General features: G+C 39.2%; 1 protein-coding gene across 1 annotated transcript in view; it reads right to left on the bottom strand.

The window, feature by feature from the left end:
- Window positions 1-12,355, bottom strand: part of CPEB4 (cytoplasmic polyadenylation element binding protein 4) — a 40,118-nt gene extending 27,763 nt beyond the window's left edge. The window contains exons 1-2 of the mRNA XM_010001972.1: window positions 10,337-12,355; window positions 355-440 (exon numbers count right to left, since the gene is read on the bottom strand). Coding sequence (XP_010000274.1) covers window positions 355-440; window positions 10,337-11,458 — 1,208 coding nt within the window. The 5' untranslated portion in view covers window positions 11,459-12,355. The remainder of the gene's footprint in view (window positions 1-354; window positions 441-10,336) is intronic.
- Between the last annotated feature and the right edge of the window lie 569 nt (window positions 12,356-12,924).

Raw genomic sequence — 12,924 nt, 5'->3', positions numbered from 1 at the left:
AAAACACTATTAAGCAAAAAGTGAAATCTTACTGATCTGCACAAGGTTCCTGAAATTGATCATTTTTACAGGGTGGACACATTGTATCTATTAAAAACAACACTGGCAACTTACACAAAAGATCAGCTTATGTTTGTGTTTCGCATTGCTTTGTATAAAAACAGAAGACACTCAAGTGCTCCTGTTGCAACAGCTTCATCTAGAGACAACTGAGTAACAGGAGGCCCACCCGAGCTGACCCACATGCAATAGGTGCACAATGTCACCACTTTTCCTAATCAAAACTGAGGTTTCTTACTCTAAGTAAGCACATCTTCCCAATTATTTAGTGCAGGAAATAGTCTCTTTCTAAATTTACCTTTCAGTGAGTCATTTTCAGCTCTCATTATGTCAATTAGGGAGTTCTCCAGTGAATGCATGTCAAAAGTCCTTGTTCGATCCTGCAAACAAATACAAACAAAGCCACTTGAAGCAACATGCAGTGTTGAGCTAGACCATCTGAAAAAAATGACCATCAGAAAAGCCTCAGCTTTGTTCTAGTTGCTATAATTAAACAAAAACACACCACAAAAGTTAGTCTGATATTAAACATCAGAATACTCTTAAATATTAATCTAATCTATATGTATCATAATCAATAATTTGAGAACTCCAATACTTAGTTTGTACTCCTTGCTACACAGTTACACTTTGTTAAAAATAATTTCACAGTTAGGAAGTAGAGATCATATCCCAGGTGACAGAACTGCACAGAGAAATAAATTAGTTATTTCAGCCCAAATTTAAGGAAATCTAAATTCCAGAAGCACAGAATTTCCTTCACCTAAACTGCTGCACTAACAAATAATTTAATTCTGCACAGTCATTCAAATTCTGCATAATTATCCCATACATGAAGTGTCCTATACAAGCAGTAGTGTTCCAAATAGCCTCATTCACTAGGGGACAGACAATTTAGCTCTGAGTTTTAATTCCCTGAATTCACAAGTTTGGTATTCCAAACATTCCTAGAACTGAAAGAGGACTCAACAAATGGGAGGCAGGATGTCTCATGTACCTTACTGTTTCATTATCTCAAGCCATTTGAACTACACTTCAGCAATTGCCACAGACTTCCCCAACTAAAACAATAAATTCCACATCTTACAAATCTGATGCCGCATTAGTGTAACATCACAAAAATTATCCTGGCACTGCATTGTTTTAATTAGCATATTTAGAATAAATTAAATTACATCTAAACTTTGTAATCTTTACAGTATGATAAAAAGTCACTAATGGAGATAAAAAATCCCTCTCATTCCCAAAATTATTCACCTACACGTGTTACCTGGGTATTTACACATTTGGACATTTGTAGAAACACCTGGATAGAATTTTCTACAATTTCATTAATCCACCTTGAATCTAATTTTCTGTGTCCAAGAAAAACTGTAGTATCAGTTCTAAAGATTTTATTTCATTCGTATTCTAAGAGCCTCACACCCAAACTGAGATCAAGCATGGAAAATATCTGTTCAAATAAGAAAGCAAAACGTGAGAAATTCAAGAGACGTTTTCTCTAAACTGCTTCTCTACCTACTATCGTTATTACAGCAGTGAATATCTTTTTGTTCCTGACTCTAGCTGTGAAGCTGAAATGTCTCCAAAGCACACAGACCCAGCTTTGATCATTTTTAAAACCAGTGGCGAAGCAAAAAAAATAGCATTGCACAAAGACTGTTGTTTCAAGTTATAATGTCCTTTACCTTCCAGGAATGAAATGCTAAAGCCGTATTGAGACAACAATCAGTCATCTTGGACTTTACCTAAATACTATTTTAAGAGTAGGAATCCATTAGCTCATAGGGTCTGATTCATTTCAAAGTTCATAAATTACATTCTGGCTGCCAAAAAATACTATTTTTCAATGAAATTTTCTGAGATTATTCCTCTCTTCAGAGTAGTTTATTACTGACACAGAACAGGTGAAGTATTTCTATCCGGATGTGCTGCATTTCAAATAGCATTAGAAAGATCAGAGTTTGGAGACATTTGCTTTATTAGTCTAACCCCAAATCAAATTTGGTATAAAAAGCATAGTGCTGCCCTCTCTCTACACCATCTTTATTTCCTTAGTCATTTATATTACAGGATAATTGAGGCATCTTACAGAAACTCTCATAAGCATCTAGGTTCTTATGTTCTGTGGTTTCTACTTGTACGTGTTTCCTGCTGGTTACTTCCTTTTATAGCACTATTTATGTATTGTTTTGGTTTATGTGTTACTAGTTCCTAACTATTTTGAACTCTAGTTACACTAAAATACCTTAGCAGGAAAGAGTAGAAGTCCGTGGATCTGTGCATCCTGAATCCATTAGGATCTAACAGCTGTGAAACTCAGGAATGGATGCTAGAAGACAATCTCTACATTTGCAGCAGTCCTCCCAGCATGACAAAAATAGCCTAAAACACAGGTGGGAGCACTTTCTGAAAATCTGACATCCCTTAGTAGCTATTCCTTCTTCCATTCTGATTTCATAGTGTATCATGTTTCTCTTTGTGGAATTAACCTCAAGTCCAACTCATGTTCAACTGCACAAATTCTGATTTCCTAAAGTGCAGAACCTGACTAGCTCTAAGTCTTTGCTGAACTTGTGGCACTTAACAGTTCAGTTGTTTGAGAGACACAAAGAGAGAAACCAAAGCTGAGCCATTTCTAGTTTGTGCAGTGTACGTGCTGGAGGACATGAGCCCAAAGATAGTTGTCTCTAAAATGTTATGTTGCATAGAGATATAGTAACAGAGGACTTGGCTGCAATGGTACCTTTTTAATATTTACAATCAAGAGTTTTAACATTTGAGAGAAAAAAATAAATATGTGTTAAACTGATTACGTGGTGGGGACACTACATTCTCCAGTGGAAGCTTTTTGTGATGAGGAGTTTATAGTTTTCCCCTTCTGAGTGAACCAGCTGTCACTTGATAGTAGAAGGTCCATAAGCTTCTACTTACACTGCAAACATTTACAACATGACCCTGTGCACTGATACAGAAGATCATATTCCCACCTGCAGCTATTGGCAATCACATAAAAAGGAGGGCTGGCTAAAATATGGCCCACTTTCATATTCACGCTCTGCACTGGTTCCAATAACTTGCCATAGCAATGGAGAAGACTGCCACCCTCAAAATGCCAATGTGTCACTATATTTTTTTGCCTGTCTTTCCAACAAAAGGTCTGGGTTTATCTAACCACTGTTGTCAATTCATGGTGCTGAACTGGTCCAGCCTCAACACCCTTGGGAAGATCAGTCTTGTTCCTGGGTTGTTTGAAACATTTTACTCTTCTATGTGTCTGCTTGTTAATTAGAAGGTAGTAGTGTGCTCAATGTGGTTTGCTAAGAGGCACCACTACTGGTCCATTGAACATGGATATATACCTAAAATTAATGGAGCAGCTCACTTCTCTGGAAATGCAGTCATTCAGTAGCTTGGTACGTAAGTCAACCTGTATCCGTCTATCCAACAAAAATAGGTCAGAGCCACATATGTCCTAAACAAATGACCAGACAAAATGCTCAACTGGTTCAGAGGTTTGCACAGTGCTTGTTATAAAAGAAGCCCATTAATTTCATTGGCTACTTGCCCTAATATGCAAAGGGTCTACTTTACTAGAGAAAGTCACCATTTGCAGTTTTTTTAAATTTTTATACAATTTAAAGGCCTGTTATTTTCAGAGTGCTTTAAAAACTGCAGCAAAAATTTTGCCAGTCTTAACTTCCACGATAGCCAGCACATTTTATGAGAAATACTATTATATCTGAATATATAAGTATTTTATAGCTACCATTAAAAAAGACTGATGACAGGTTAGTGGTAGTGGCCGTATTGCTTAAGAAATGTGTAACTATACATTTGATTCCATGACATCAAAAAAGCTGTAACAATCAAGATATTGAGCATTAACCAGTGTTATGTTAGTTACGAGTTATAGAGCACAAAAGCCACACTGTACTTAGGAAAAAAGGAAGCTTTTCTGCGAGAGACTGAATGTAGAAAAATTAATAACAATAGATTGTGATGTTTTAATGGATCAATTCCCTAAGTTACAGTGCTTTCCACAAAGCTGGATTGCTCACTGTGTACTTTTTCATGTATTTATAAGGAAAATATATAGGGGCAATGACTACCCTGAAAGAAAGAGTATGTACACTTCAGTAACAAAATAAGTTAACTACAGCCCGATATTATTTACCCAGGTTGATCAAAAGAACTTGGCTTTACACAAGTTTGTTTAAGGCATTTAAAATGTTGCTTTATCAGATGGCTCAAAGGGCACAAACATTTATCCTTGGGCAAGAGAACAGAGGCAGAAAGGCATCAGGTTGAACACAAGGCAACAAGAACAAAAAAAAAAGTCAACCAAAAAGAAAGAAATTCATCTGCAGTCTTAATACATGACGATGTTTTAAATGTCAGCCAACATTTTAAAAGGCATTCATGAAATGTAATCATGAATCAGCAGTATTGTTTCCATATTAATAAACAAGAGGTGGCAGCTAGCAGATCTGGTTAAGCGAGAGCTATCGAGACTGGAAACACTCCACAACAGCAAAGAGGACAGTTCTGAACAATACACTTGCCAGCTCTGTCTGCAGAAAAATAAAATTATTCTGATTATCCGATGTCTAGAAATCATTGATAAGTAGGTAGAGAACTCATAATAATGCAATCTTATATTTAAAGCATAGAGAGCAGAAATCAGAGCTTCATGTCACAAGAATGTCACTGGATTCAAACAGTATGGGCAAACCACTTCACCTCTGTGACTGGACTGGTTTCCCCAGTAGCACCCAGACAGAGTATTTCATGTTAAAATGGAGCCACTTGTAAATAGGAAATTACTACATGCTAATTCCTATTTCTATTTCATTTTTCAAAGTCCAAAGACATTTTGATTCCAAAAAGAAAGTCACTTGATACTAAGCATGCAGGAGACATTGTGGAACATCCTCCTATGCCAAAGAAATTAAAGGTGATTTTTTTCATGCACAGGAAGATGATACTTTGCACTTATCAATCCTGTACCTAAATTCTCTTGAGCATCATAAAAACTATAACAACTATTCAAGTGCAGACTCACTATATTTAACCAGCACCAATAGCATTATCATGACCTGAACAATTAAGATTCCAGAACCTGAGAGTTTCTCTTCAGTGCTTCCCATGATGAGCCTCCCAGTGCTAAAATACCAAACTGTACAAGTAGTAAAGCCTGGCAGGGTATAAGCACTTGCTGGTAGCTAAAGCTGCACCTAATCTTACAAAACACAACTTTTCTGAAGACCAAGGCATTAATAATAATGCAAAGTATGCTATTGCATTAAGCAGTTTATTGAAGATGAGTCATCATTAGTTATGGAGTAAAAGTAGCCATGAAGCTGGAGCTTATTTTATATATTTAAATCTTTGTCAAACCAGAATTACTTGTGAAACTTAGAAAACTCACCACTACTTTTACTACCCTCATTAGAGCATGGAAGCCCGAAACTTGCTGAAACCTTGTACATATTTCCCACAATTAAAAAGCCTTGTGTAAAGTGTGCAGGGAGAGGCAAGATGTAGATACTAAATACAAGTTCCACATTTTCTTTTAATTGCAAAGCAAATTTGGACTTGATTATGCTGCTGGGTAAGCTTCCCTCCTTCCCACCACCCTGCAAATGCTGTATTCCAGCTCCCTGTCCAGCATCCAGTGAATTAAAGGCTTTGAATAAACAGGTTTTTCCTGAAAGGATGTTGCTGTGTGCTGCCCTGATCATCTTTTATAGCTTCACCAGGGAACAATAAGAAAAAGCTGGAAAAGTTAAGTGACGCATTAGAAGTTTTTTTGGGAGGGAGCTCTTCTTGTTTGGTCAAACTTGAACTTTTTTTTAAGTGTTAGAAATTACAGACCTTATAAAAATTTCCAGTAACATGTCTCATTCTATTTTAGCCACACAGTTAAGTTTTTCATGTACCTTCTAGAAATTATTTTCCACAATACCTTGTGTTCTCAGTCTTTGTGCTGGGCTGCTAAGTATGCAATTTTCAAAGCAAAATGCTTAATAAGAGTACTCCTTTTAATCTTAGGAAAATACAAACATAATTCAAATAGCTTCTAACAAAAGCTCTCTTTAAAAAGAAACCCCGAGGTCAAAAACACACAGGAGGGCCAAAGCCAAAGTATTAACGTCAGTAGTAAGTTTATAAAACAAGAACAGTGTTAACTTCCACAGTACTTAACTTGTGCATGTCATACCACATTCGGGTGCTTCTAATTCCACAGATCAGTAGCTGTGGGGGACAGCTCACAAAACACTAATTACTACACAGCTGATACAGTTATAGAAAAATGGAGGAACAGGAATTTAAAAATCAAACTTTAAGTGTTCCTTCTATTTTAAAAAGACAGTTTGAAATGTCTTTAAATATTTGCTGTTGTTAGAATGGAAAGCAAAGTTCTGCAAAACAAGTAGCCTCATTTATGCAACCAGCCATTGTGATTTATGTAAAAGGTTCCTCAAAAACAAAGAACAAATACTAAAATAGAGAGGCATGGTAAGGAAATTTTTCTGCAAAATTCCTTCAAGAGGAAGGATCGGCAAATGCTTTCAAGAGGTTCTTTTTCAATTCTAGTTTCCTGCGAATTTGTTTAACACACTTATTAAATCAACCCATTTCTATGGGCAAACAAATCACGACGTATAGCTCGGAATTAAAACACATTCTGTAATCACGTATGTATGTTCTCAAACATTCCATATCTGCCTGGGGGAAGAGAAAGTCTCTCTGGCACAGACCCTCAATGGATTTGGAAGGGCTTATATACCTGGAAACCAGCCACTGGAGAAGAAAGGAAAAAACATTTTGAACAAGTGAATATAATGAACTGTTCTCATGTACAAAATTCTTTGAAACGGGCAGTTATTTTCCAGCCTGATTCCAGGAAGAAACACAAATTATTTTTAAGCATTTTTACAGAAAGCTGAACACCACTGCTTAATTTGCTTATGCTTCAAAGATCAATTTAAAAAACACCATCCCACATTTAAAGATGAGATCTGGAAACCTGGAAATGCCTATCAAAGCAAGATTTATGCATTGCATAACAGGCAGGATGTTCCACTCTCATGAGGAAGTGCAAGTACACAGCACAAGGAAAGCCAGAACAATCTTGAGGGCAATGCTGCAGTAAAATGCAATTACTGAGCACTTAGCTTGTGAGTGCTGCTGGGAGAGAAGTAGAAGGAATTATTTTTTAAAAATCATTAACTTTGTAAGATTCAATAGTCACAGTGAAAACATCTTCATTTATGAATTCTCAGGGAAAGCTGTTATATCCAAAATACTTTTTTTTTTTTTCTTCAGGAACCATTTTTTCGTTTGGAGATCATTTCCTTTTCAAATGAACGCACAAAGAACAATGGCTTTTCTCTTTTCAAAAGATCTTTGAAGGGGAAGCCTGCCCAGTGGCTAAAGCACAATATCAAAACATAATGTCATTAACAGATCTGGTAACAGTCTTCTCTGACCTTATGTCCAGTTCCATCCCTGCAATGCGAGATTCCTACAGACATACCACTTGTGAAATGTTGTGAGACAGAATTCCAAATGAAAAACACTTAGAACAAAAAGCACAACGTTTTGCATGCAGCTCTCAAGACCAAGCAAGCAATCTTCAAATTGCAAGATTATCAAACAGATCGACACAGTATTTTCCTTTTATCTGCACCATTTGGAATGCCCACGTCATCAAAAACATCTAAGGGCCATGGGCAGAAATACTTGAAGTGAGCAGCAGTTCACATTAGTGGCTTATAGGGACATTATGCAATGTTGTTCTCTCTGAAGAGGAAACGAGCACTTACACTTTTTTACCCTAAGATTTCCATCAAAACACAAACTTCTGTGTTTCACTGAGCTTTGGAGTAAAGACAACCTTTGAGAAAAAAGAAAGTGATCCCCAAATATTTGCAGTTGCCAGTTTACATCTTGCCTTCTAAAGAAAATAATTTTCACTAGATTGCAGCAACACTTGTTAATGATTTAAGCAGCAAAACATAAATATTAAATGAAAGGGATAGTTGTATCAAATTACTCCATTATGTTGCTGCAGCAAAGACAGCTTTCAATTATTTCCTAAACACGAATCTAAGAAGATTCCAGTAACAAAATAGCCCTGTCCAGTACATGATTGCATCATCAAGGGTACTTTCTAGATATTTTTATATATGCATGAAAACAAATATACAATGAGCTAAACTCCTTATTTCTGCTTTGAGTCAGTCATACAATTTGCATAATCAAGAAAAAATAGAAAGACATCAAAGGTCAAATTTTACATCATTTGTTTCCAGTGATTCAAAAATTCAGTCTGCTTCCAACACACGAGTGACTAAGTGACCAAAGAAGCTGAAGATTTTATAAAAAAAAGAAAAAGAAAAAGAAAAAAAAAGTTATGACAAGCAGTTGTCCAAGATGGCTTCAAAATTAATCAGCATCTTTGTAGGTCTGCAGTGCTGAAGTCCTGTTTTGCTGCCCTGCCCTTTTCTTCACAGAAGTGATAGTAACAGACTGGAAAGCACTTCGCTCCAACACTTTCCTTTTCTTGGCATGAAGAAGTGTCAGACTTGGTCTTGACATGTACAGCTTCATCTTAGTGTTTATGTAAACAGATACCAACATGCTACACAAAAAATATTTCTTTACCATGATCAAAATACGTGTGTCTGATATTTTATTTTTGGCACGTAACTCAGAAGCCAAGGTTGACTTTGCCAATTTCCTGAAATTTCCTTGATGTCAACCCAAGAACATTTCTATTGCTGTGTATATATTTGGGCCTTATACACAGCAGCAAGGACACACTTGATTTCATTCTGTCACTCTGCACATCAGCTATGTGTCAGGGTACAGAGCGAATTAAACTGTGAGCCAAGTCTCGCTGCAGTGAGGCTGAAAAAAGACTGACTCCAGCTGTGTCCCTTTCTCTAATGGTTTCAGTGTATAAATTTGGTATGCTGGACACAGGTTCATTATATTAATTACAAATCCTGACATCAGAATCAATTATTACTATGCTTTCTAAATTTCAAGGGCTTTACCTGATACTGAACTAGCTAGTAGCTCTGCAGCAGAAAAAAGGTCTCTAATGGAAAGTTATTGCCAGCAGCTGCTGTGTTGTCAGAAGGCTGCACAGGCAGGCCCTGCAAACCAGGCAGAAACTGAACAGTTTACAAGGAAGAACTGAACTGTTCCTATGTCTGAATCCACAAGGTCATGACTAAATATATTTCTGTTTCTTTAGGGTGGTTTATAACATGAGACATATTGCACAGTTTTTATCTACAGATCTTTCAAATTATTTTAAAGTAGGTCACCCTGACTCTTACTAGAAATACTGCAGCCCTTCTAAAATTTTTACTTTTACCCTCATTTAAGATCTTGAAAAACATCACACTCAAGGGAAAAGAACCCCTGCATTTTTGGATTCACTCTAAAGGAGTTTACAAAAGGCACACACACAAAAGCTAGGTTTAACTAGTGGTCAGATGAAGAGTATTTCTGTTTTCATTTTTACTGCAAATTATGTCCAAAATTATACAGTTCTTTTCAAGTTCATAAAAAGTCAGCTACAAGGAGAGGTTGAACTGCCAGACAACCTGTCTCCTGCCAGGATAGGGCCATATTAAAATACAGGAGACCACCAACTGAAACTGGTCCAGATCTATTTTTGGTGATGATTTAATGGCCTGTAACCAAAATATACTGCCATGAGCGAGGTAAGCACACTGTGTTGATTCTCAGCATGTAAAAAATTCAGAGTTCCCAAAAAAATACAGCAGAAATTATGTTCCCCTACAAGCCCATGAGATACTGTAAAACAAATTACAGTCACTTAATACTTTTTCTCAGACGTGATACGCTCTCAAATACTTTCATACTTCATCAGGCAGCACTTTTTTCCTCACTCCTTTTTATAGTTATACTTGCTACTTGGAACTTAATTTGTTCAGTGGCCACTTCTGAATGTGTTAGGCTGAAGGAAACCTGCTAAGACAGATGTCTGGTGGGCAACAGATATTTATACGACCACCACTATTAAAAAGGCAAACAAACAACAAAACCCACAGAATTCACAAGGCAGAGCATAATTCACACGATGATATTTCAAGTTAGTAATTTGTTTCTTTCAGTTGCAAGCACAGAAGTGTCACAATCAGAGGGTACTGTTCAAAACCCCAACCCTGTCCAGGGCATCTTAATGCACTTAGGTGTTATTTTTCTTATGGATATAACCGAGTGTGCTCACCTGAAAAGGAAAAATGTTGTCAGCTCTATTCAAACTGTCTTCCATCCACGATTTTGGAGCAAAGGCTGAGCTGGGTCGAGCATATTTCTGTAACTGGATATGATTACTTGCAAAATTCTTCTTTAAGGGCGAGATGGAGTTCAGGGGTGTTATCCCTCCGTTCAGTCCCCTGCGGTGGTCTCGACCTTGGGACCCACCCCACCCACCGTATCCACCACCACCAGGGCTCCATGAAGATGGGGTAGGCGATGGACTTTGGTAGCTGCTCCACGGAGAAGGTGGCTTGTTAAGATTATTAGCCAAATGAGGCAATTGATTAAAAGCAGCATTTCTATGTGTGAATGGAGGTGGATGAGGACTTGCAGGAGACCTCCTCTGTTGCTGATGCTGATTGTGATGATGCTGAAAATGGGGGTGATGAGGGTGGTGTTGAGAGAGGGGTCCAATTTGGGGGGAAAAGCTACCACCAAAGCCAGGGCTGACGTGATGTGGAAAATTCTGAAACAGCAGAGCACCATTATTAGCTGAGGCAGTAGGGACCCCTCCCTGGTGAAAAAAACTTGCATCTTCATTGATTATTGTAGAAGAAGAAGGAGCTATAGCTGCAGACCAGTTACTAAAACCAGTCAGAGAAGATGCAGTGGATGTCAAGGGCTGTGTTGAAGTACCTAGCCCCGGAGCCTCTTGGTAATCAAATCCTGTTAACACCGGCGATTCTATTCTTATTTTCTCCTTCCCATTGCCGTTCTCTGAAGAATTATCGCCCTGGTTTTCTTCAGTTTTAGCTTTCTCAGGTTCAGAGAGCATGCCTGCTTCCTGACTTTGACCAGGGGAAAGCTGCTGTTTTTCTAGGGACTCTTGCTTTTCCTGTTGCTGAGTTTTAGATTTTTCTGACCCCAGAATCTCATCCTGAATATTATGGGCAGCTGGAGCAGGAAAGAGCCAAGCTGACCCAGCACTACTGCCATTGGCAGCTGTGTTATTATTTATAAAAGCAGCAGGGCTGGGGGTTGCATTTTGATGATGGTGTGGAGGCTGCAGATGTGGATGAAATCTGACTGGAAAAGCTGACTTATTTCCAGTGTTGTTTTGCACTAACACTCCAAACCCGTAATCCCCCATTTATTATATTTAGGGTTTGAATCCTCCCTGTAAGAACAAGTTGATGTTTAGTGTTTACCTCGTCCTCTTCTGAGGCGAGATTAGTCTGTATCCTGTTTTTATCTAGATATTCCAGTTTCTCCCTCCACGCAGTGTATTTCAGATTTGGATAAAGATGGTCGGGGTTGTTTGTTGGGGGTTTTTTTGCAAAAGATAGATCTCTTCAGCTATTTAGATGTGTCAATTTGTGTCCGTTTCCTTCCTTTGGCCAGGAGGAAGGGAAAAATCAATCTTTGGTTCACAAAATAAGAGGTTTCCTTTTTCTAAAGGAAATGCACAGCGATGAGAGAAAAAGCTTCTGGAGAATAAGGATAAAGAGATTCTAACTATCCTGTTTTTTTCCTCCTCAGCAGCCTTGACTCGCCCATAAATGAGTTAAGAGGGAAGAAAAAAAAAATATACAATGACGTCTGGTCCCCTGACCCCTTGGCAGCAAAAAATAGATTTAAATCTGGAATAATTTAATACATCTCTATAATCTAATATATATTTGTGTCCTGTTCAAAAAGAGTCTTTGCTGTGGGTAAGGGAAAATTTTACCTTAGGATCTCAGCATTCAGAAGGGTGAAAAAGGGAGTGAGTTGCAGAAGAGGCTTTTCCCCGTGCTGCTGGGTTTAACCTATTATATTTAGTAATAATATACACTTTGTGTGTGTGTGTGTATGCGTGTGTGTGGTTGTTTAAAGGGGTAAGATCTTATCTCAGGAAATTAGTATTCTATGTGTGTTGGGTGGGGAGTGAGTTGTGCAGGAGAAGAGTGGATTCTTAATGCTGCTCCTTTTGGGCTGGGTTTCTGAGCTCACCGGACTCGCTTCTTATTTATGATCCAGTATTTGCATGTCCTTCACATGAGTCCTGGCTGTCCGAAGAGGACGGTTTTCATCTCAGAAATCAGCATTCAGCGTTCGGGAAAAGGGAAGGGAGGGGACAGCGAGTTGTGCAGGAGGAAGGGGAAGGAGATTCTCTTGCTCACTGCTGCTGGGAGGGTGGTTTCTGGTGCGGGGCTCGCCTCCTTCCACCCAGCTCTGCGGGTTCCCTGCAGACCAGCGAGCCCCTGGCCGAGGAAGGGCCGAGCGGATACGCGTGAATGTGTTTTTCCTCCTCAGGGACTCGGCATCCAGCGGGGCAGGTCGGGCTCGCCAGGCCCCGGCTCCCCGTGGGGTGTCCCCGCGGTGTCCCCCCCTCCCAAGCAGGTCCTGGTGTCGGGGAAGGCAGGAGGGGTTGGATTGTTTTTTACCTCAGGAGAGGAGCAGCCTCCGGCAGGGAGGGGAAGGTGCAGGCGGCGGGGGGCCGGGCTCCTCTCTCCCCCATGGAAGGTGTTTAACCGGTTCTCCCGAATCGCCCGGGGATCACGGGACGGGGTCTCGGCCGCCGGGCGGGGGGGCCGGGCGGGGGGCGGGGTCCGGCGGGGGGTGCGCGCGGAGACG

This window comes from Chaetura pelagica, unplaced genomic scaffold (genome assembly GCF_000747805.2).
Source record: "Chaetura pelagica isolate M959 unplaced genomic scaffold, ChaPel_1.0 scaffold356, whole genome shotgun sequence".
NCBI lineage: Eukaryota > Metazoa > Chordata > Aves > Apodiformes > Apodidae > Chaetura > Chaetura pelagica.
Note: the sequence above shows the minus strand (reverse complement) of the source record. Positions and strands in the feature narration are given on the sequence as shown.